The 24454-nt window shown below is 44.2% G+C and overlaps 1 protein-coding gene across 1 annotated transcript in view; it reads right to left on the reverse strand.

The window, feature by feature from the left end:
* TRPC6 (transient receptor potential cation channel subfamily C member 6) overlaps positions 1 to 23380 on the reverse strand; it is a 145512-nt gene extending 122132 nt beyond the window's left edge. Inside the window, exon 1 of the mRNA XM_084842669.1 lies at positions 22828 to 23380. Within this exon, the coding sequence (XP_084698795.1) occupies positions 22828 to 22961 (134 nt within the window). The 5' untranslated portion in view covers positions 22962 to 23380. The remainder of the gene's footprint in view (positions 1 to 22827) is intronic.
* Positions 23381 to 24454: the final 1074 nt, after the last annotated feature.

The raw sequence follows: 24454 nt of genomic DNA on the forward strand, positions 1-24454 counted from the left end.
GCGAGGATGGCCTCTGAATGTACATTGAAGTCCCCTGACACCAATAAGTTAGGGGAATGCACACGCACACCAGAGACCACCTCAAGCACCTCAGCCAGGGAATCAGTCGTGCACTGGGGTGGGCGGTACACGAGCAGAATCCCCAGACTGCCCTTTGGGCCCACTCTCCAGTACATGCACTTGGCAACCTTGGTCTCCCAGAGAGGGGGTCTGGTGAAGACCAAGGACTCCCGGTAGATAACAGCCATTCCCCCTCCCCAATCCCCAGCCCTCGACTGCTGTACATACGTAAATCCAGCTGGTCACACGGCTGCCAGAGTTGGAGCACCGGCCTCAGCCAGCCAGGTCTCTGTAATACATGCCAGGTCTAAAAGACAACACCCAAGGATAAAGGAATGGGGATTTTAGCAGGGCTGGTGGAATGGCCCTGTTCTCCCTCCCAACTGCCTCAGCACAGCCTGCTGGAATGGCTGGTGGTGGTGACAGTTGAGGGAGGAGGAGCCTTCATGAGGGAGGTCTTCATGGCCCTGCTCTCCCTCATCTCTATATATGCCAACCTTGAACCTGGCTCAGTATCTAATTGGTAGCCAGGGCAGTTGCGTCAGCACCAGTGTGATATGTGCACAGCCAGGCACCCCATTCAGTAGTACTGAAGAGTAATACCTGCAGTCCACTCCATGGTTATAGAGTGTGGAGCTTGGACTGGGGAGATCTGGGTTGAAAAGCTCACGTAAAGGCATTCTGGACACAAAACTGTTTCTGAGCTATATCATTAACTGGCATGGAAGGATGGAATGTACTCTTAGAAGCGGAGTGGGAGCTTATAGCATTGCAGGAAACAACATAGACAATGGCAGAGGGTTTGGAGTGTGTTTGTTTTTGTGCATCTGTCTCATGGCTTACAAAGACTATACCTACCAACCGTTAAGTATTCATTAGTTTGGGATTATATACACACACACATCCATTATATATGTTAGCAGACATTAGCCTATGGAATTTCCCCATTACTTAACATAGAAAAAAGAAAGGGAGATTTAATCAACTGCCAACCGACTTTATAGTGGAATTTCAGCTACTGGAGGAGAATATAATATGGCTGACAGCCAGTAACTCACTTTCAGTTTTATATTCCTTGGGAATGTATGCAGTTTAGTGAAATAATGGACAGAGAGCAAATATTTGGGTTGTTTGGCCCGTGGTTTTCATCTACTAAGTAACTACTAGACCATTTACATCTTCATGCTAATTTTTATGCAATTGGTTTATATTACCTTTGAAATCCCAACTCTGTTACTGTGAAAGGTGGGAGCTGAAATGTTTAACTGAAGTTCTCTGTTTGGTCACTCACATTTTCATGTGTGGGTGGGTGTGTACTGAAGCTCCTGTTTGGCAAAGGTGAAAACGAAACAGATGAGAAACAGAAAGATAAATCTTGTCATTCTTTTAACAAAGAGAGTAAAGTCACTTTCCATTTTCATCTGCAAACTGCAATTAACCGAGGTCATAGCATGATCCAGCCAAAGCTGAGCATTTTAGTTTCCATTTATTTCAATTGGAGATATGCAAGTGTGTGCTTAAGTCTGCCATTGAAATCAATAGAACTTTTAACTTTGGCTGCATTGTGTCTTTTATTATTTTGTTCCTTATTACAGTAGTTGTCCAGGTCCTCTAGCTTGTCATTTCATTAAGTGTGTTGTATTTTCTTTTACTCACTTTAATTTCCAAAGAGGTAGTCATGTGAGCCTGTTGAGGCAAAACAACAATTATGGAATGATCTCCCCAATGAGGCCTGCCTGGCGTGAACTTTGTTATCTTTTCAGCACCAGATTAAAACTGTCCTCTTGTCTCAGGCATTTGGCAGCATATAATGAGTTTAATCTCTGGCCCTGGATTGTCTTTGGTTGATTGGTTATACATTGTTTTTAGAAATACAGTATGTTGTTGCTATGTGTGCTGTCTACTCACATGCTTTTAAGTAAATGGTTTGACACTGCATATAATGTATTTTTAAATGGTTTTTAATTTAAAATTAAATTAATTTTAATTTTAATTAATTTTTAAAATTAAAAAAAAGATTTGGGCCTACTGTAAGTAGCACTAACATTGGATAAAACCCCTTGTCTTCTCCATATTCCAAAATGAGACCAGAGCTTTGAAAGGAGTGCCAGCCATGCCAACAGGACATTCTCCAGAGCATCCAGGAGTCCAATGGATTCCATAAGTATCAGCAGGGGAACTTAATGGGCCCATGATCCCTGCAGAGAAGAGAGGCCAGTCTAAACCTCACCACTATAGGCATGGATGGTAACGACTGAAGAAGGGTCTTACTGTCAGCTCTTGCAGACTCTTCACTACAGTCCTACATGACCTCATGCACAAGCAGAAGTGTTTAGCCTCTGTTGCGGATGCCTGCACAGGTGAACAGGCAGGCTGATTTTATGGGGAACTGCTTGCTTATCCACCTGTGTTGAGTGCAAGCCTGGGAATAGGTGTGCAAGCACGCAACCCTCTTCCCACCTACACCTGCATGCCATTTTGTAGGACTGTATTCTGTAGTAATCAGCATTTTCAGTTATCTGTGTGAAGTGGGGGGCGGGCAGCGGTGGGTACAGGTTAGAAACACTGCTCACAAGAACAGCACTGAATAGAATGAGCATACAGACTTGGAGAGATTCTCTCTGTGATATATGTAAGTACAAAAGCAAATGACATGAGGTGTAAACTATCTGCCCATTCTAATTCTGGTATCCTGGTAGTCATAGACACAGAGCTGGAAGGGAAACAAAGCACCAAGGGTGGCCAGCTTTTTTTCTGGCCCTGTTCCTGCTTCCTGAACATCAACCTGGCACATGGAAATTTAGCAGATGAAGCTATTCCCGCTGCTAAGCTCCATGTGTGTCAAGCTGCTGTGAAAGGCAGAGGATCAGGGCCAGGGGGAAAGGTGGCATTCCTATCACCAGCAAGGTGCAGAGTGGTGAATCTGCTCCTGGTTTCAGTATGAACCAGATAGAACTCTAGAGGAGTTATCCAAGGGCCTTCCACACCCTGGATAACTCCTTTAGAGTTCTGACTGAAACCCAGAGCAGATTCACCACCCCACTGACAGTGGAGCCACCACCCTCCACTGCCTCAGGATGTACAAACTTAAAAGTATCCATTATAGTTGGACAAGCAAAGGCCAAATTACATCCACCAAACCTCTTTGAAGTCTGGCATGCAAGTCAGCATGGATGTGATCGATTTTATCCGCAAAGTGTCAGGCAAATTGGTCACAATGGGCTACTGAATGGTCTACATGTTCTTCTAATGGGGCAGAGTGTAGGAGTCCTTTGACTACCTAAAAAAGCTCCATTAGGCAACTCTGTGCAGATGCAATGGTGGAAGAAGAACAATTTCTTGGCTGCCGTCACTGCCATGGAGTAAGCTTTCAAATGAGCTCTATCTAGCCTGTGTATTGGTCAGATTTGTTCTGAGTTTTCCACCAACATCACTCTACTCACTGTCCCACTTGTTTCATCATCTCCTGCAGCTCCCAGGGAAATGACGGAGCTTACTTGGCTCTACTTGATGGGAAAGGACACTCAGGAGTGATCATGTCAATCACACAGGCCATTTCCCCTTTCCAGAGGTTGGCCCAGGCTTTGACAGAATTGCCTGCCGAGGAAAATACCCATGAGCCATCAGTAAACCATCCAGATCCATCAGCCTCCTGAGGCAGACCATCGAAATCAGTCCCTGATTAAGTACTTCCTGCTTTACAAGCTGGTCGATGGACTGGCTTCATTATTTGTTGTTGTTTTTCTTACTTTTAAAAAGAATCTGCAGCTTGGCAGTAGAGCACATCATGGCTGTCGCACACTTGGGAAATAAGGCCAGTAATGCCCCTGGGAATGACACCACATGATGACATGGTTTTGTTTCTGGGCAAAATATAAAGTTCTGGTTCTTACCATTAAGGCCTTACACAATCTAGGTCCAAGGTACCTTAGGGAGTGCCTTCTCCCCTACATCAGTCCGCCACCTAAGGTCCTCTGAGGGCTCTCTGCTGCGGCTGCCTAATGTGAGACTGGCAGCCACACGCAAGAGGACCTTTTCCTTTGCCGCCCCTCAGTTGTGGAATGACCTGCTGGTTGAAATGCGCCCGCTGACCTTGCTGAATCTTTTAAGCAGACATTAAAGACTCTCTTATTCCGGCAGACCTTCCCTTTTTGGAACTCTTGTTCGTTTTGCTGACATTTGTATACTGTGTTTAAGCTGTGTTGCTTTAAGCTGTGTTTTATTGTTGGATTTTTAAAAAAAGGTTTTTAGTTCAAAGTTGTTTTTAGTTATAAGTTTGTATATATTGTCCGCATGCTTTTATGTAAATGGTTTTTAAACTTTGTATATTGTATTTTGATGTTTTAACTTTTGTAAACCACCCAGAAAGCTTCAGCTATGGGGCAGTATAGTAATGATGACGGTGGTGGTGGTGGTGGTGGTGTTACCAAGGGAAAACGGTACCTGTGACATCACCTCATAAAACAGTTAGTCAGTAGGGAGGGGCCATAGCTCAGTGGTAGAGCACCTGCTTTGCATGCAGAAGGCCCCAGCTTCAATCCCAGCATCTCCAGGTAGGGCTGGGAAAGAATTCAGCCTGAAACCTGGAGAGCCGCTGCCAGTCAGTGTTGACAATACTGGGCTAGTTAGACCAATGGCATGATTTGGTATAAAGCAGCTTCCTAGGTTCCCGAGTATGAAATCCACCCCACCAAAATTTCCAGCCCTCCCTGATGAACATCCACCCCCTCCTCCTAACCTTTGGGAATGGTTCCTCCCCCCAGAAGTCTCCCCCAAGTACATGAGAAAAGTTTAACATACAAACATTTTGCACAGCCCTAGTTATTTCATTAAAGGTGGTTTCTACTTGAAAGCCTGTGCTGATTTCCTTCATGTGAACTAAGGTTAGTTTCTGTTTAAAAAATAGCAAATAAGAAAATATAATTACTTGTTTTATTAATAAAATGGCTACAGATATCCTTATTCAACTCCTCTGATTTATTTTCCTTGTATATTGTGCTTTACTAGATTATAAGCCTCTGAGTAAGGCCCTATCTTTTTAAGTTTTCTGTTGCATCCAGGTTAATGATAGATGTGTCATAAGTAATAAATGATGGCAGTATTCAGCATCCTCTTGCTCCAAATTAATTCTCTGCAAAGACAGTTCTACTATCTTCCATAATTTCTAGCATGTATACAGTTTACAGCTGCAACAGAGGAGTGCTCGTCCAGTAATATATTTTCAAAAGGTATCTGAGGAAGACTTTGCTCAGTTCACACACCCTAATTTTTAGAGAGACAAAGTAGCACCTCCCTCTCCCCCCTAAGTTTGCCCATAAACTCTTGCCATGCAAATATGAGGTTTTGTCATACAGAATTATCTACTTTGGTGCTTCCAGACAAGGATTTTTATCATGCCACTGCTCTGCCTCATTCACAGAATTTTACAGGGGTCCAAGCTTGTCCAGACAGAGGTCTTCCACTTCTAACCCTTCTGTGGTTCCCCACTATTTTTCCATCCTTTTTTCTTTTCAAGAAAATCTGTTGAGGTGGAAAAGATGGAATAGCTGCACAATGTCTTTTGATTGGTGGTACCCTGTCTCTTTCCACACACAGTGCTGTCCACCTACAGCAATACTATCCTAAGCCCTCACTCTAGAATATGAAGGCTGGATATAACATGATTCGTTCCACACACCCAAGAGAACATTGGCCTTGTGTTCTCTAGTGTTAGTACCTTACACTGCATAAATGAAGTGAGGTGGGTGGCTACTAAGAAGAGGGCCTTTTCTGTTGTGGCACCCTGGTTGTAGAATGAGTTCCCCAGCGAGGCTTGTCTGGCACCTACATTGTGGTCTTATCAGTTTTCCCAGGCATTTTAGTCTTTCAGTTTCTGTTACCATTTTTGAAATCTTTGCACTGCTGCTAGTTTTATTTTAATTTTTTAGTTTGTTTTACACTGTAGGTTTAAACTTTTATATTTTATCATGTGTATTTTATGGTTTTAATTATTGTGAACCACCCAGATAGCATCGGCTGTTGGGCAGTATAGAAATGTAATAAATAAATAAATCTCTTTTGAAACTTAGGAAAGTTTGAAAAGCGATTTGCGATATGGCATGAGGGGATCCAAAAAGTAAAACATTCCACTGGGCATGCCCAACCCCCTGAGCATGCTTGGCGTTAGACTGGATCTTGGCCATTGTTTGCAACATGGTGGAGGAATGTGCAATAGACTAAACCCTATAGAGCAAGTATTGGTTGAAGGTTTTTAGATCTTGTCCAAATGAATAATTCAATAAACCAATCAAGACAACTTAGCTAACTTTGCTTTATTCAGCAGTCTATACCCTCCTTTTGTGTCCAATGCTATGTATGTTTACTTGAAAATAAACATTTGGCCTGACTCATTTGTTACCTCCGCCTCCTATCTCCTTTATTCCTTTTCACAGACAGTTTCACCTGTGGGGATTAGAACTCTACGCTTGTTTCTTCATATTAATATTATGAGGTACTGACATTCACTGGGTTGCTTTCAAGGGATTATATATATTTGGTCTTAATGGAGTTGCAGTCTGCAAACATAAGTAACTTTTTGTGCTTGGTAGCCATGTTAAAACACAAAGAACAGCTGGCTGTCTGGACTTTGAACAAGCTATAAAGTAAATGCTTTTGTATAAGAAGGGCTGGGGATGTTATCTCTGCTCAGCTGGGAGCTGCCTCCCAGCTGAGCAGAGCAGAGCAGAGCAGAGCAGAGCAAGCTACTCCAGCTGGTCCAGGGACTACAGAAGCAAGCAAGCTCCCAGAGAGCAAGCGACCAGAGCGAGCAAACAGGGGGAGCAAAAAGGAGTTGGCCAAGGTAGTTGCAGTGGTAGAAGAGACAAAGGAGACAGAGGCTAAGAGGTAAGTGGGCTGCAGGAAGCCCAGGGGGCTGCCCTTTATCCTTCTGAGTGGCTGTGAGCTCACCAGGTGCTTCTGAGAGCCCCAACTGAATTGGGGGGGGTGGCCTGAGTACTTCCAGCAGCTGAGTGGGTGGGAAGCTTCAGTCTGTTTCCCGCCTCCCAGCAGAGCAGAGCAGAGCAGAGCGAACTGCTCCAGCTGGTCCAGGGACTACAGAAGCAAGCAAGATCCCAGAGAGTGAGCAACCAGAGCAAGTGAACAGGGGGAGCAAACAGGAGTTGGCCAGGGGAGGTCAAGGGGGAGGTCCCTAACATTTTTTTTCATTTTATTTTATTTTTTAACTAACTTTTTTCATTTATTTGTCTTGTAACACACACTTCCACACCAGTGGGACTCTGCTTTTAACCTCTACTGTGTAGAGGAGCAGGCACAGGCTAGTCTAGAACAATCACAAAGCTAGACACAAAAAGGGAAAAGAGGCAATGGAAGGACAGGACTCTCCAGTGGTGGTGACCTGCAAGGTGTGTGCAATGTTTGTTTTCTTGCCTGAGAACAACATGGCCTACACCTGCAACAAGTGCAAGTTGATCACGCTGCTAGAAGAAAAAGTAAGTGGACTCGAGCGGCGACTGTCAACCCTCCGGGGAATAAGAGAACACGAAGATTTCTTGGACAGAATGAGGGAACTACAGCAGCAAAGGGAAGACCAGAAGCTTGAAGAGCAACAGCAAGATGAGGCAGTGGGAAATGCTGAGGTGAAGAAAAATGGAGTAGAGGGTACTCCTTGGAAAAGGGTGACAGTTAGGAGGAGAAGAACTAGACTCCACTCTGCACCAGTGGAAGCAGTGGAGCTGTGGAACTGATTCCAGGTACTTGCGGATGAGACTGGAGGACAGCCTGCAGAGGAAGAATCACAGGGGAACCTACATGAGAGTGAGCAAGAGGCTGAAGGTCAGTCAAACAGAGGCGATGAAACCCAGGCCTACAACAAGAAGAAGAGAAGAGTGGTAGTAGTGGAAGACTCCTTGCTGCGTGGGATCGAGACCCAAGTATGCCGCGAAGACCCGTGGACTTGCCAGGTATGTTGTCTCCTGGGAGGACGGATTAGAGACGTGACTGAAAGGTTGTCATAAAGCCCACTGACAGGTATCTGTTTCTTCTCATCCATATGGGAACAAATGATACTGCCAAGTGGAGCTACGAAGAAATCACATCAGACTTTGAAGCTTTGGGAAGGAAAGTCAAGAACTTTGGGGCCCAGATGGTTTTCTCATCCATCCTTCCAGTAGTTAGAAGAGGGATAGAAAGGGAACGAAAAATACTCTGGGTGAATGACTGGCTATGAAGGTGGTGCTGATGAGAGAGATTTGGATTCTGAGACCACGGGCCATACTTCCTGGAAGATGGGCTGTTGGCAAGGGACGGGTTGCACCTCACAAAGGATGGGAAGAATGTGTTTGGCCACAGCATGAAGAACTTCATCAGGAGGGCTTTAAACTGAATCCTACGGGGAAGGGAGATGTAATGTTGGGGGTAACAGTGGACATAGGTGGATGCACTGCAATGGAGAGAACAGCTCTGATAGTGCCCAATAATAGTCTTCAGACACATGTAGGAAGAAAGCCAGACTGTGAAGCACATGGTCTTCGATGTCTATATACTAATGCCCAGAGTCTGGGAAACAAACAGAACGAACTTGAACTCTTAATACCGGAGGGAAATTATGACTTGATAGGGATAACTGAGACTTGGTTGGATGACTCTCATGCCTGGAATACAGCAGTTGAAGGATATAACTTGTTCAAAAAGAACAGGAGGAACATAAAGGGAGGTGGGGTTGCACTGTATGTGAAAAATACATATATCTGCACAGAAATACAGGAGGATGAGCTTGGTAGCCCCATCGAGAGCATCTGGATCAAAATAAATGGAGCAAAGAATAAAAGGAACCTGGTGGTCGGAGTCTACTATCGGCCACCCAATCAAGGAGAAGACGAGGATGAAACTTTTGAAAAGCAAATAGCCAATGTTTTAAGGAAGCATGATGTAGTAGTAATGGAGGACTTCAATTTCCCCGATATTTGTTGGGAGACCAATTCTGCAAAACATGGCCCCTCCAGGAAATTCCTGACTTGTGTGGCAGATAACTTCCTCCTACAGAAAGTAGAGGAAGGAACTAGAGGATTGGCTATGATCCTAACCAACAGGGATGACTTAGTGGATAAAGTAGCAGTTACAGGAACTCTGGGGGAAATTTATTTATTTTATTTATTTATTTCATTTCTATACCGCCCAATAGCCGAAGCTCTCGCGACCATGTTGTACTTGAGTTCTTGGTTCTAAGGGAAACAAAAGCCGAGTGTAGTCAAACGCGTACCCTGGATTTTAGGAAAGCTGATTTTCATAAACTCAGAACAATGATCAGTAAGGTCCCATGGCAAGTGACGCTAATGAAAAAAGGAGTCCAAGATGGGTGGGAGCTTTTAAAAAAGGAAATTCTCAAGGCACAATTACAAACAATTCCAACAAGAAGAAAAGGTGGAAGACAACAGAAGAAGCCAATGTGGCTTCACAAAAAGCTTAGGGATGACCTGAAAAAAAAAAAGGACACATATTGGAAGTGGAAAGAAGGCCAAGTAACAAAGGAAGAGTACAGGCAGGTAGCACAGAATTGCAGGGATGGCGTCAGGAAGGCTAAAGCTGAGAACGAGCTGAGGTTAGCGAGGGAGGCTAAAAGCAACAAAAAGGCTTTCTTCAGGTACGTGCATAGTAAAAGGCAGAGGAAAGAAATGGTGGTTCAGCTATTAAATAAGGATGGCAAAACGATAACAGATGACAAAGAAAAGGCAGAGGTGCTCAATTCCTACTTTGGCTCAGTCTTCTCCCAAAAGAGGGTTTATGACCCACCTGGCAAAGGTGAAGTATAGGCTGAAGGGGCAGGACTGCAGCTTGAGATCGATAGGCATATGGTCAAGGAACACCTAATGACTTTCAATGAGTTCAAATCTCCAGGGCCAGATGAACTGCATCCTAGGGTAATAAAGGAACTGGCAGAAGAACTCTTCAGAACTGCTGTCCATTCTCTTTGAGAAATCATGGAGGATGGGGGAAGTGCCAGATGACTGGAGGAGGGCTAACGTTGTCCCTATCTTCAAAAAGGGTAAAAAGGAGGAACCTGGGAACTACAGACCAGTCAGTCTGAGCTGGGAAAATTCTGGAGCAGTTGATAAAGCAATCCATCTGGAAGCACCTTGAAAACAATGCAGCGATTACTCGAAGCCAACATGGATTTGTCAAAAACAAATCCTGCCAGACCAATCTGATCTCATTTTTTGATCAAGTAACCTCCCGTGTGGACCATGGGAATGCTGTAGACATCATATACCTCGACTTCAGCAAAGCTTTCGACAAAGTGCCCCACAATATCCTGATGAGCAAACTAGCTCAAAGTGGGCTAGATGAAACAAGGATCCGGTGGATCCACAGTTGGCTACAGAATCGGACTCAAAGAGTGCTTATCAATGGGACCTTCTCAAACTGGTAGGGGAGGTAACGAGTGGGGTACCACAGGGCTCAGTCCTGAGCCCAGTGCTCTTCAACATTTTTATTAATGACTTGGAGGAGGTGGTGCAGGGAATGCTGATCACATTTGCAGATGACACAGAATTGGGCAGGATAGCTAATACTTTGGAAGACAGAAACAAAATTCAAAGTGATCTGGATAGACTGGAGCGCTGGGCAGACAACAACAGAATGACATTTAATAGGGATAAATGCCAAGTTCTGCACCTAGGAAAAAGAAACCAAATGCACAGTTACAAGATGGGGGATATGTGGCTCAACAACGCTACAAGCGAGAAGGATCTTGGAATTCTTGTCGATCACAAGCTGAATATGAGCCAACAATGTGATGTGGCTGCAAAAAAGGCAAATGCTCTTTGGGGCTGCATTAATAGAAGCATAGTTTCCAAATCCCAGGAAGTACTAGTTCCCCTCTACTCAGCACTGGTTAGGCCTCATCTGGAGTCCTGTGTCCAGTTCTGGGCACCACACTTTAAGAATGATGCAGACAAACTGGAGAGGGTTCAGAGGAGGGCAACAAAGATGATCAGGGGACTGGAAACAAAGCCCTATGAAGAGAGACTGAAAGAACTGGGCATGTTTAGCCTGGAGAAGAGAAGGCTGAGGGGAGATACGATAGCGCTCTTCAAGGACTTGAAAGGTTGTCACAGAGAGGAAGGCCAGGATGTCTTCTTGATCATCCCAGAGTGCAGGATACGGAATAATGGGCTCAAGTTACAGGAAGCCAGATTCCGGCTGAACATCAGGAAAAACCTCCTGGCTGTTACAGCAATACGACAATGGAACCAATTACCTAGGGAGGTGGTGGGCTCTCCCACACTGGAGGCATTCAAGATGAGGCTGGGCAGCCATCTGTCAGGGATGCTCTGACTTGGATTCCTGCATTGAGCAGGGGGTTGGACTCGATGGCCTTGTAGGCCCCTTCCAACCCTACTATTCTATGATTCTATGATTTTTCCTCCTCTAATTACTACTTCAACTGTCAAATCTTTTCATCTTCTCCAATTCCAGGGGCACTGGCAGTATGTTTTCCAGCCAAAGAGCTCCCTGTATATCATATACCATAGAATGGGGTTGCTTCACAGAAGTTATGATGGATGTAGCAGCCAGGGACTTAAGTCTGATAATGAACAAGCCACACTTGCATGGGAATTCTCTCTTCGCACATTTTGACAATACTTGGATTGAGGAATGGGGGCGGAGGAGGCAGTTGCCGTGTGGCAGCCTGGAACGTATCTATATTTGCTGCTTGCAGACTGCGAGCTATATTTACAGGAATGTCTGTGTGTATGAATAGAAATAAACATCTACTCTGTTCATACAGGAGATCATTTGCTGATAAACAACATAACGGAACTGGCATTTCTGATATAATCTAGGAAAGACTTTGCTGCAATAAGGATCATTCTTTTATTATGGGATTATCCAAACAGCAGACATCTTAGCAGAAGTGTTTATTATAAATGAGTATCATGGAAGAAGCTAGAATCTCATTTTGTCAGCAAGTAGCCCTGGTGAAATAGGGTGTACATTTACTGGGCCCTGGTGCAAGAGACCCCAATGCCATACAGGTTTAAGAAGTATGCAAACAATCACATCAGCAAACCCATAAGCCGGTATTTTGGACTTAATTTTAATAAGGAAACAATAATGTGATATGTGAAACATATGGATACTTGGGAAGTATGGAGTATTAAAGAAAATGCCTCTCCATTTTTGAGTCAGAAGCTTATGAAATAATTGTTGTAAAGTGCTAACCATTCTACATCCACCATGTCACAAACTTTTACTATTCCTACAACTTTTTGGTGAGAAGTAATTTAAGATTCTGCTTCTGAGAAATGCTGAGAATTTGGGTAAAATCTAAATTAATTTTTCCTCTCACTCTGAATTTGAATTAAATAAGTAGTTTGTTTGTTTGTTGCAACATAGGAAACCCTGAAGGGATGGATGGAATGGTCTCTTCCCTCTTGTTTGTTGTTCTCTGCTACTACAACCATGAGCTGTGTTCTGACACAAAAATATAAGAACTGTGCTGGATCATACCAGACATCTGTCTAGTTCAGCAAACTGTTCCAACTCCCTACAAATCAATGGCCAAACAGATGCCTATGGGAAGCCCATAAGGAAGACATGAGTGCAACGGTCCCTTCCCGCTCATGTTCCCTAGCAACTGGTATTCAGAGGCGTACATCTCACCTATACTGGTTTAACCTCCTATTTTCTCACCCCTCTTGTCATGTCTACAATGCATTAGGACATCTGTGTTCAAACCATCTGCCTCATTGCTAGAATAACTTCTTCCTCCTTATGTTTCTCTCTCTAACATCTTGCTCCAGTTACATGTAAGGCTCTCCACCTCTAGGAGATTATGTATTTTTCCCCATCCCATTTTATTCCCCTTTTCAGAATTTCATCTGCTATTGGTCTTATTAACTCATTCTCTACTTCTGCCATTCAGCCTCTATACCAGATATAATCTTCTCCTTCTAAGCTCCCAATACAGAGCTTACTAGAATCCCATGTTTACATCCACTCCTCTGCATATTAAAAACTGCCCAGCAATTCTATTCTATGCTTCCTATTTTTAACTTGCCCTCTTATACCCATAACAGAAGGCATTTACAGAAGGGGTCAAGTGAATGTTAACTGGGAAAGAATTCCACAGCTGCAGGTGAGAGATTTTGAAAGACCAAGTACAAAATGTTAACTAATGCCAGATAAAGGTTAAATTATTGTGTGTATTTGTTTTTATTAAAATCTTTAAATGCTGTTTTATCTATATTTAAGAAGGCTTACAAACTAGATTAAGGCTACAGTTCCTATATTGGGAGTAAGCCCCCGTGAACTCAGTATGCATGCATAGAATTCTGCTATAAAATAAGCAAAATCATAAATGTATAGAAGTAAAATAACTATAAGCACAATAATCAAGGCTACCAACAGCAAAAGCTAATCATAATACACCCTGAAATTCATGCTTAAGCAGGAATGTTTAATAAATATATAAGTCAACATGAACAGATACTGGTGAATCTACAGCCCTGGCACAAGCTCTCTCACTGCCTGAGATGGGAGAGAACACGCACCACTGCCATATCATGCTCCCCCACCCCTCTTCCCACACACCCCTTACCTTTGCCGCCGCGCATCCTCTGTTTGCCTCATCATGTGGAGAGCCACACACCTGGAAGAAGTGGCTGTGGGGCTCTCACAAGAGCTAGCTCAGACCTTGCGAGACCTGGAAGTGTTCTCACAAGACCCAGGTGAGCAATAGCAAGACCCTCACAACCACTTCTGGCCATGCAGCTCTCTGCAAGACAAGGCAAACAGTGCATGCACGGCTGCTCTAGAGAGCCTTGTAGGCCGCTCTTTCACAGAGGACACTCTCACTGAGTCAGCTCCCTCACTGAGGCAGGGGCATGACTGGTGGAGCTCTCCAGAGCACCTGCTGGAGGCCGCAAGTCAGCAGCAAAGGCAACGGGCCCTTTGGGGAGAGTGGTGGAATTGGCCATTCCTCCCACTCTGACACCTGATGTGTGTGCTTTACCCTGCTTCACGGGAGGGCCGGCCCTGGGAACCTACCTAGAAAGCATATTTCATGGCTTCAGGACTACTGCCTAGCTCCATTTCTTTACAGATAACTTCCATCAGTGAGGAGTTTAATAAGGGCCTCCCTGACTGATCTTAATGAACACAGGGGTAATATAGGGAGAAATGGTCTCTGAGATGAGCAGGGCCCAGACCATGAACAACTATAGTAATATTTGCTTTGAAATATCAGCACCAAAGGGATGACTGAACAAATACGCACTTTGCTGAACATTCATTTCACTGCTGTCTAGTGTCCTTTTATTCCTCTGGCTGCTGCTGCTTTTCGGCATCACTTTTCTTTTTCTTCTTTGAAAGAAGAAAAAGTCTTGCAGTCTTCAGCGTCATTTGCACACGCTGCCATTTACTTCGATTGGCTGTGGTGACTCTCATGATACGGTTTATAAACTTCAATGATGTACTGTAATCACTTCACATTCATGACATCACTGACACGTGATCTCCTCACCCAATAGGAATAATCAGCAGAGTGGGCAAATGAGGCTGAGGACTGTGATGGGGAAAAAATTGCACCAAGAAGAACAGTGCTGAATCAACATGATACTTGCAACAAGTGCCCAAAAATGAGAGGTACTTATTGATACTCACACAAAAAAATATGAAATTAGGTGAGTGGTTTTGGATCAACACTGAGTAGTAACAACTGCTTCTCTTCTACTGCAAAATGTTTTCTATATACAAACACAAAGCATCCTTCATCAACTGATAATGATCCATATTGCTAGGGTGGCCATATGTCCTCTTTTACAGTCCTCTATTAGAAAGGGCTGCCAGGGAACTTTCCTCTGTTCGATGGCATCCTCTTTTTCAAGGGCTGTCCAGTCCAAGTCTGGTTTAAAGATTAAAAAACCCATAAGAAGGGAGAGCAGGTGAGCTTTGAAGTTGCCTATCTAGAGTTAGCACCTGGACTGCACACTGAACTGGCAGATACAGAGGTCATCTGGCCATAGTCTTCCCCACTATGATACTGTATTTTAATTTAAATTATAATAATTATTTCTACATTTTTATTAATATATGTAAATTAGGATATGCAAATTTTATGCAAACCTGTATCTTCTTTTGTCCTCTTTTTTGTGATGTATAAATGGACACCCTAAATGGAGGTCACACAGGAATTTGGGTAAAGATGTGTTACATCAACTTTTGCTCAGCCCTTTTTAGAGAGAAATCTCCAATCTTGGAGGTTTCTGAGTAGCCAATGCCCTGCTGGGCTAGTGCAGGAAGGACAGCAGGAGTGATGGAGGTGATTACTGCCTCTCATCCTCCTTTTTTCCCCTCTAGAGGGGCTTCTGTGGCTGTTTAGAGTAGTTGGTTGGGGCTGGGGAGGCCATAGGAAACATCATATCCTGACCTCTCCCCTCCCCTCCCAGCCCACCAGAACACCTCCTTTCAAACCTCTCGGAGTTCCTCCACCACTTTTGCAACCTCAGAAAGCAGCCGGTGCAGTTCTTTCCAGACTGGATTGCAGAGTCCCCCTTTTGAGGCCATAGCAGTGTGTACATCCTCGTAGGGTCCAAAGACTCCTATGGTCCTTCAGACGCTCTCGTAGGACCATACAATTGTTCTCTTAGTGGCTAGGAAGTTGACTTTGGATCTGGAAAATTCAAGTTCCATCCTTGCTTCAAATTCATTCATTATCTACCAAAGGTGGCAGCTTCCTACTGTAATTCTACTGTGGGGCATATGGTGAGCTGGTCTTTTAGAGTGGAACATCAAAAGTAGCTTTTACCACATCACACTATTTGTCCATCTAGCACCATACTGTATACTCTTGACTGACAGCCGCTCTCTGGGGTCTCAAGTATCCACGACTGTCACAGCCTTTTAAGTGGAGATGCCAGGATTTGAACCAGGGACCTTCTCAACACAAAGCATATGCCCTTTCACTGAGATATAGGCCCTCCACTAGTGCCCAGCCAGTGAAATTAGGCAGTTTTTACCATGCATCCATAACCAATCAGCAATGTGGGGGAAGTGTGAACAAGGTGAAATGCCTCTCAGCACATAGCTAGGCATTTCCCAAGAGAATGCATGCCCTAGATGATCACTTATTGGGAATATCATAGTAGTACTAGATTTCCTGCATCAGCTGGGTTAGACTAGATTACCTTTGAGGTTCCTTCTAACTCTATTATTCTATGGTCCACAGTAAGATTAAAGAGTTCACCAATGATACATTTTATTTTTATTTATTTTAAGAATGTATATCCCTCCAATATATTTTCAGGCTAGTTTACAAATAAAACAATAAAATATGGAGTAAAACACAGTATTTCTTTTTTTAAATTGCAAATCAAAGCATTGTAACACAGCACTGGTAAAACTGAAAATTAAAAGGCTTGCACAGATTGAAAAAAAAATTCACCAGGCACTGCAAAGATATCATAGTAAGCACCAGGCAAGCCTCTCTTGCAGAAAGCATTCCACAGATAGGTCTCACCACCAAGAAGGCCCTGCCTCACCTCTGGTGGTGGGGACACCCAGAAGAAAGCCTTTGTATTACTTTGGTCTCAGTTTACTGTCATGACAATCTCTTGCCAACCACTCTGTGGTCTTGGCCAAGTCACTCAGCTTCAGTTCCCGATCTGATTCTGATTTCTCCAGTTTCTTCCCTACTGCTTATCTTTTACTCAGTCTACTAAAAATCTTTAATTATAACAGATAGATCAATCTGGTGGGTGCTCTTGAACCTACAGCTGTAGGTAAATACTCTTCAGGGTGCTTCTAAACTGAAAGTCTTATATTTAGCATTACCATATTTGCTTAATCATATTTACCTCTGAAGTTATTAAGAGAGTTTGTTTTCATATTTGTCAAGTGCTTTTTTTTTCAGTGTTGAGTATATGCTCTTACAGTCACTGAACTTCATCATCTTAATCCTTTCCTGCTGTTCCTTCCTCCTACCAGCATTCCTATACTGTGCCAGGTTGTGTTAATATATCTTGGCAAATTCAAGTGGTATAAATCAGAGGAGGTGGATAACAAAATGACTCACGTTAAGTAATTAAGATACAAAGAGAAAACATTAGTGAGATAGAAAGTATACCTTTTACAGCCATCACTGAATACTCTATGTTACATAGTGTAATCGCGTCTTGTTCTGTATTGGGACGGGCGGGGGTTGGGGGAGTGAGGATGACTGTGCACTTCAAACACATTAACAAGTGGAAGTTGTCAAAACCAAATTAAGAAGCTGAAAAAATTGGAAGTTCATTTTATATCAGTCTGCTTTAAAGTCTGTGTAATTTCTCTGAACCTCTATTATTTTAAACATCCACATACTATCCTATACGTTATTTTCAGCAGTGTCGTTCTAAATACTGATGTCCAGGCACTCATCATAACAACTCACATAGCCATGCCCCCAAGGAGAGTCCAAAAATTTAGGCAGCTGTGCTGATTCATATCAACAAATCAGTTCTAGCATTTTTACCTCCACCAGGAGCAGGGCTTTTGTAAAGTTAATAGGTTTTCATTCCCGTTCAAGACTAAGCCACCCCAAAATACTCTGCATTCCAGCAGGGATAGCTCACAACAATATCTTGTTGTTGGGAAAATCTATCCCTTTGCATACCCCCCACCCCTCCGGCTACTGCAAGGATTGCAGCTAAACTCAAGAGTGAAGCCTGAGGTTGGGGGTATGGTAGGTTATGTCATAATTCCTGTTTATCAAAAAAAAAAAAAATCCCTGCGCTTCAACCCTGTGAGCCTTTTAATGTATACTTTCTGGGTTATTTTTTATTGATATAACGTAGCTAGCCCACTACACACATCACAGTCTAACTGACATTCTTTCATTTCTTTCTAATTACTTAAACAGGACAACATTTATGGTTGCTTTCAGGTTTATTTAATGTAGCTCAGGTCAAAATTGATAACAGATGAGATCTGATTGTGTTGTATTCTGTTTAACCCAAAATGGACCTGGTTTGGCAGCTCCAGGGAAAGAAAAGTGTGATGTTGTGCTGAAGTTATTTCGCATGAAAATTAGGGAGATGGTGTGACCTACATCCCAAACTAAGTGTCAGCGTTTCCAAGGAATTCTGCATATTGTGTTGCAGTCAGTGATACCTTGATGTCAGCTGACTTAACCTAGGCTGGGTCTCTTCTGTTTGAAAATGTCCCACTTTCAGTTAACTAGGTTGTGCTAACAGCGGGAACACATGCATCTTATTTCTGCTAAATCTGTCCAATTACTGCTGCAGATGCTTACTGGTCATGTCCCACTACTCACCTACCCCTGCAACATATTTTTCTATTAATCTTTTTATAATGATTTTAACAAAACCAATTGTGAAAAGAAAAAAAATGTACAACTGCTTGTGGCACATATATGTGTGACCTCCTGATATTACTTCTTACACAGACATTGCATGCCAGAGAGTGTATCTCTCCTTTTCACCAGGCCATATCAACATCCCCTGAAACATAATTCAGTTACCTGACAGTTGCTTTTGATCCCCTTATCTTTTCAACTCCGCCCCACCCCCGAACCCTACCGCCAGAAAACATGACCTTTGGCATACATGCCTATCCCATTAGGTCTGCATTATTACGCAATAACTCCTATTCCTGACACTTGAAAAGGGCTTATTCTTTTTTTCTTTTACAGTTATTATTTCATCGATTGATTGACTTTATTTGTACCCAGCTCTTCTACCAAAAAATGGCACTCAAGGTGGCTTACAAACCCAATTAAAATTGATTAAAACTATAAAACAATACATCAGGGAGTGAGCCTAGCCTCCCTTGCTAGGGAGTTCCACGGCCTGGAAGTGGCCACCAAAAAGGCCCTCTCTTGTGTCACCACTAAATGCACCTCTGAAGGCAGCAGTCTCAAAAGAAGGGCCTGTCTAGAAGATCTTAAGAACTGGGCAGGCTCGTCTGGGAGAAGGCAGTCTTTCAGGTAGCCTGTTCCCATGCTGTGTAGAGCTTTATAGTTCATAACCAGCACTTTGAATCCTGCCTGGAAACAGACCAGTAGCCAGTGAAGCTGCTGTAACAAGGGAGTCACGCACTCCCTGTAACCAACCCTGGTCAACAGTCTGGCCACAGCATCCTGGACTAGGTGAAGTTTCTGAACAGTTTTCAAAGAGAGCCCCACATAGAGTGCATTACAGTAGTCCAAAGGGGATGTAGCTAAGGCATGTGTGACCATGGCCACATCAGACGTCTCTAGGAATGGTCGCAATTGGTGTACTAGCCTCAGTTGTGCAAATGCACCAATCCTAGCCACCACTGGTGTGTGTGTTTTCCCTGACATCCAAGTTCAGGGCTGAGTCCAAGAGTACACCCAAACTGTGAGCCTGAGTCTTCAGGGGGAGTGTAAGACCATCCAGCACAGGTTGAATGCCTTTTGAGTTATAATTTTCCTATTCCTCTACTCTTTGTGCATTGGATCCCAGGCAGAACACAGCATTATTCAGTGAAACTGGAAGGAATTTGTCAGTTTTTTCAAACCTTTCCCAGATACGTTATTACATACACTTTTACACTGCATATACACAGGAAACCAGCACCCATACTATAGTTCTGTGCTGGCTACAATGAATCTCAAGATGTATTTGCTAATGCTGCAACATGTGTGTGTGTGTGTGTGTGTGTGTGTGTGTGTTTTCCCCACAGCAAAGGCCCATAATTAGAAAGGAGTCAAACAACAGGGTGCTGTACCCACCTCACATTCTTCCTAAAAATATATATTCCAGATTGTTATCCTAGTTTACTAGCCTACATTTTTGTCAGGCATGTGGAAATGTTATATTTGTGAGTCCTTTTATTTTCCATTTGGTTATGTCTTTGTCAGATTGAACAGCTATTATCAATAGGCTAAGAAGAAGAAAGTTTTAATGCTTCTCACTGATACTGTGTTTTTAACAAAACACATCAACTTTTAAAGACAAAGTCTGACCTCCTTATAGCAACTTGCAAGTTACTGCTTTCATTAATATGAATGCCTAATACAGACTCAAGTAATAAACCTGGAGCTTACCTGTACCACTTCAGACTACCAACAGGGGCTTATATGATGGAATCTTCCACCACCAATATATATATATATATAATTAGAATGTCAGGGAGAAGGCTAGCATTGCACTTTCTCCCTGACTTCTAGATTTCTATACGGAGGGAGGATTTTTGTTTTGTTTTTTACAGAAGCATATTCAGACTCCACCTACATGTGTGAGCCCTCACCTGCAGTCTGCAGTGGAACTGCTCAAAGGTTTACCACCTCAGTCAGAACTAGCCCTAAGTCAAAACACACTCTGCCGCCCCCCCCCCGCCCCGCAATGTATTTACTCTTGTAAGTGGACATATTCTCACATCCAGTTTGTAGCAGTAGCGGCTTGCAAGGGATTGTGGCATGTAGGAAGAGAAAGAAAGTCTCCAGGTGCACAGAAGAATATTAACTGAGCCCAATGCTTTTTGAATATAAATTCTTCTTCAGGGACACTCAGGTACAACCAGCTTGGGCCTTTGGTCTCCTGATAGCCTTATCCTCCATAAATTTGTCTAAACCCATCCAAATTGTTGGCCATCATTACATCTTCTGGTACCAAATTCCATAGTTTAACTATGCACTATGTCAAGAAGCAACTTCCTTTTATCTGTCCTGAATCTCCCACCAATCAGCTTCATGGCATGCCCTGGGTTCTAGTATTATGAGAGAGGGAGAAAAATGTCTCTGTATCCACTTTCTCTACACCATGCATAATTTTGTACATCTCTATCATGTCTCCCCTCACTCACCTTTTCTTTATGCTAAACAGTCCCAGACATTGTAAACTTTCCTCATAGGGGAGTTGCTCCAGCCCTTGGCTACCCTTTTATTTTGGTTGCCCTTTTCAGTTCACGCAGCAGATTCTTGAGATCACATCTTTGCATCTAGTTTGCTTAGTTTGTACCCATAATCATTGGTGGAGATAAGGATTCCCATTCCACATAATTGGAAGACTGAAGGAAAAAGCCACCCTTTCCCACTATTTTAATTACCTTTATTAGAAGGAAAATATTATTTATATTATTCCATGGGCATCTTTTTAAAACCTGCAACAGTTCAGGATGCTTAAAGTAAGTAATGGTCCTGCACTATATGATCTCTAGACTAGAGCATGCAACTTATACAGTCCCCACACCATTGTGTCCTCACAAACACACCTTGCCATACATAGTCTATCAGTCCACCCAGGTTCATCTCATTCCCCCTCTACACACCACTGCAACTTGACAGAGAGCACGTGTCATGACACTGCCTTTGTCCCATACATAGTCCTGTCATATTCCCTTCTACATCCTGTTCTATAACCAATGTCCCTGTGTCTCACTTCCTTCCCCTCTCCCCATGTGCATTTTACAGAGGTTCTCTTTACCTCACACTCCCCTTTTCCATCACCACACATAAAACTCCTGCTATCATAGATGGAGCTCTCGACAAAATACCTCTCTTTAACACAGGCACCTACACGTGGACAGGAAGGTACATGCTTAGATGGTCACCAGTCTTTACGGCAATGGTGCCACCAGTCCAAAGTGTCCGATAGAGGTGCCACGACCATAGTAGTGGCATGAGTGCAAGAGGCTGGCCAACTCTGTTCCACAGACTTTACATAAGTTACTTCCTCCCCCAGGATTTCCTCACCACCCATGCACCCCTAGAGAGCTGGGCAGTAGGCACCTCTCCCCCACATCCTAAATCCTTAATCCTTACCTTATCTTCACTCCTCCTCCCTCTCTCTCTCTCTCTCTCATACACACACACACACACACACACACCTGTTATGGAGGTAGGGACCACTTTTCTGGCCCCTACTGAACAGAGTCACACATAAACACACACACACACACACACACACTCCTATTCACACACCTACTGCCTAACTTCTTACCCAGAAGTTACACTTCCTACCACTTCCTCCCCAGTCTCTCCTGTCTCTATTAGCCACCCACATTACACATTTTCCCTCCCCCCCTCCCCAATTTCCATTGTAGAAAAGATAGGTATCTCGAGATTTGCCACCATCTCTCCCTTCCCACCTCTCCAAAAACACGGTGGGCTTTTCCCCCTTCTTTTTCTTTTTGAAACGACGGGAAACTCAACAGGCGCAGCTCCCCAATCACTCTTGAGGGAAAGCGACACACGGCGAACTTCTGCCTGTCGCGCAGCTGTTGGGGACTCAGAACCTCTGTGAGGGGAGGCGGGGTGGCAAGTCAACCCACATCCCATCCTCACCCTGCCCTCCGCCATCACACAAACACCCAGCGGAGACTGGTGGGTCCGACGTCAGCGGAGCTGTGAATCTGCTCTGGGTTTCAGCCAGAACTCTAAAGGACCTATCCAAGGCGCTGAACCCAACCCGCCAACATGCCTTCAGCACCTCGGATAGCTCCTTTAGCGTTCTGACCGAAACCAGAGCGCACCCACGGCCCCACTGACATCGGAGCCACCAGCCTCCACTGCAAAGCACCCTTGTGTCCAAAGAGAGTTGGCCAGGTTTCTCGCTGGCGCGTCCCCACGCCGTTTCCCCCCAGCCTCCGTGCGTGCGCGTTTGCGCGTGAACCCTCTCCCCTCACTCGCCCGAGCTGCGCGACTTAACCCGCCCGCCCGTTCGCCTCCCAGGCAGCGCCTCCGCCCCGTGGCTGATGTCGCCCTCCCAACACGTCCCCGCTCTCTCTTTGGCGGGAAAAGCCGCTCACCCGGGGTAGTGCGCGTAGGACGCCATGCAGTTCTCCTCACACGCCTCCGAATCCATGAGCAGGTAGTCCTGGCTGTCATTCCTCTTGGACCCACTGGCCGGAGAGCCGTTTCGCCGAGGCGGGCTTTGACTCATGGTGCCTCCCTCGCGTGGAGTCCCCCGCGAGGGCGCCTCTCTTCCTCCTCCTCCTCCAGACGGGCGCGCAAAAACTGGCACAAAAAACGCGGGCGCGCGTGGGTCACCTCGCCCTCCCCGCGATCACGCGCGCGGCCCCGCAACAGGAGCTGCCTTCTTTAGACACAAAAAACAAGAAAAGACGGGGTTCTTTTAAAAAGTGGCGCAGAGATCCCCTTCCTCGGGGAGAAAGAAAAAAAAAAACTCGTCTTGTGTTTTGGCTGCTTGCAGCGGCGCCGCGTCCACGTTTCGAAGGAGAGCTTCTAGGCTGGGGTGCCCCCACGCCTCAATTCGCAGCAGTTTCTTCGCCTTGCCCGGATCACTCCCTCCAAGCCAGGCAGGCGAGGTCCAGCAGCAGCAGCAGCAGCAACGCCACCAAACAGCCCATCAGCCACCGACTGAGCGAAGGATAGGAGTTACTATGTCAACCAGCGGTATTATCCACCCCTCCAAAAGTCGTCATTGCCCGAAGACATCCAACCAGCCTTTGCAAACAAAAAGAGAGAGGGAGAAGGGCTTAAAAAGTTTGCATGCAAGAAAGAAAGGGGGGAAAGTGGGAGCGGGGAGGAAAAGAGAGAGTGGGGGCAGGAACATGCCCAAGGGAAAAGTCGCTGCTAACCCAGCCTTGATGCTATATACACACCATCAGCCACTCCCACCGATTCTCATCCGGCCTTCTTCAAACCTTTTATGTTTTCTTTATTTTCCTGTAATAATCATCACAGAGAAACATCCTGTTTACAAATTGCCTTAGAACAGCAGCTTTTGCGTTCTTCAAGAAGTCTCTCCTTCTATGATGATCCAGTGTAAATAAATCAGTGAGGTCAAATGGTGTTTTCCACCTTCTGTATTACTGTAGGATAGGATTCACCATCACCCCCTTTTCTCTGTGTACCCCATCACCACCTTCAGCATGCTGAGTTTTGTATCAGGGAGGAGGGGAAAAAACACATTAAGCCCATCTCTTTTTAACTTGCTCTTGAAGACTACTGCCAAAGCTGGCCATAAATCTGTCTTTTCAAGAAATATATTTGACAAGGCTGTTTCATTTATCTTATTAGTATTATTATTATTCCTAATGCTCGGTTCTTTAAAAAAAAAACAACAATCGCAAGGATTTGTTATGGAAGGACTTTGGTGTAAATAAAATGGACAACTTGTATTACGAAAATATATTTCAGTCTCATGAGAAGTGGATCACTGGAAATTACATTTATCTGTGCCTCCAACACAGATACATCCGTCTTTATACTTGGCATGGCCTGTGCCCTGCAATTAGGCATCTGGTTGTCTATTCTGGATGAACCTCTAATTCACAACTTTTACATCCTGCAAGCAGATCTTGCTGAGTGATTATTCAAAAGGAGTGCAGCTTAACAAACTCACAGAGTTGAGACATAACTTGAGGACATCCTAATTGTCCCCAAAAGTATGAAGGAAGAAAAAACAGCTTT

Source organism: Heloderma suspectum, chromosome 3, assembly GCF_057233095.1.
Source record: "Heloderma suspectum isolate Gila_16-S chromosome 3, 16-S_ref, whole genome shotgun sequence".
NCBI lineage: Eukaryota > Metazoa > Chordata > Lepidosauria > Squamata > Helodermatidae > Heloderma > Heloderma suspectum.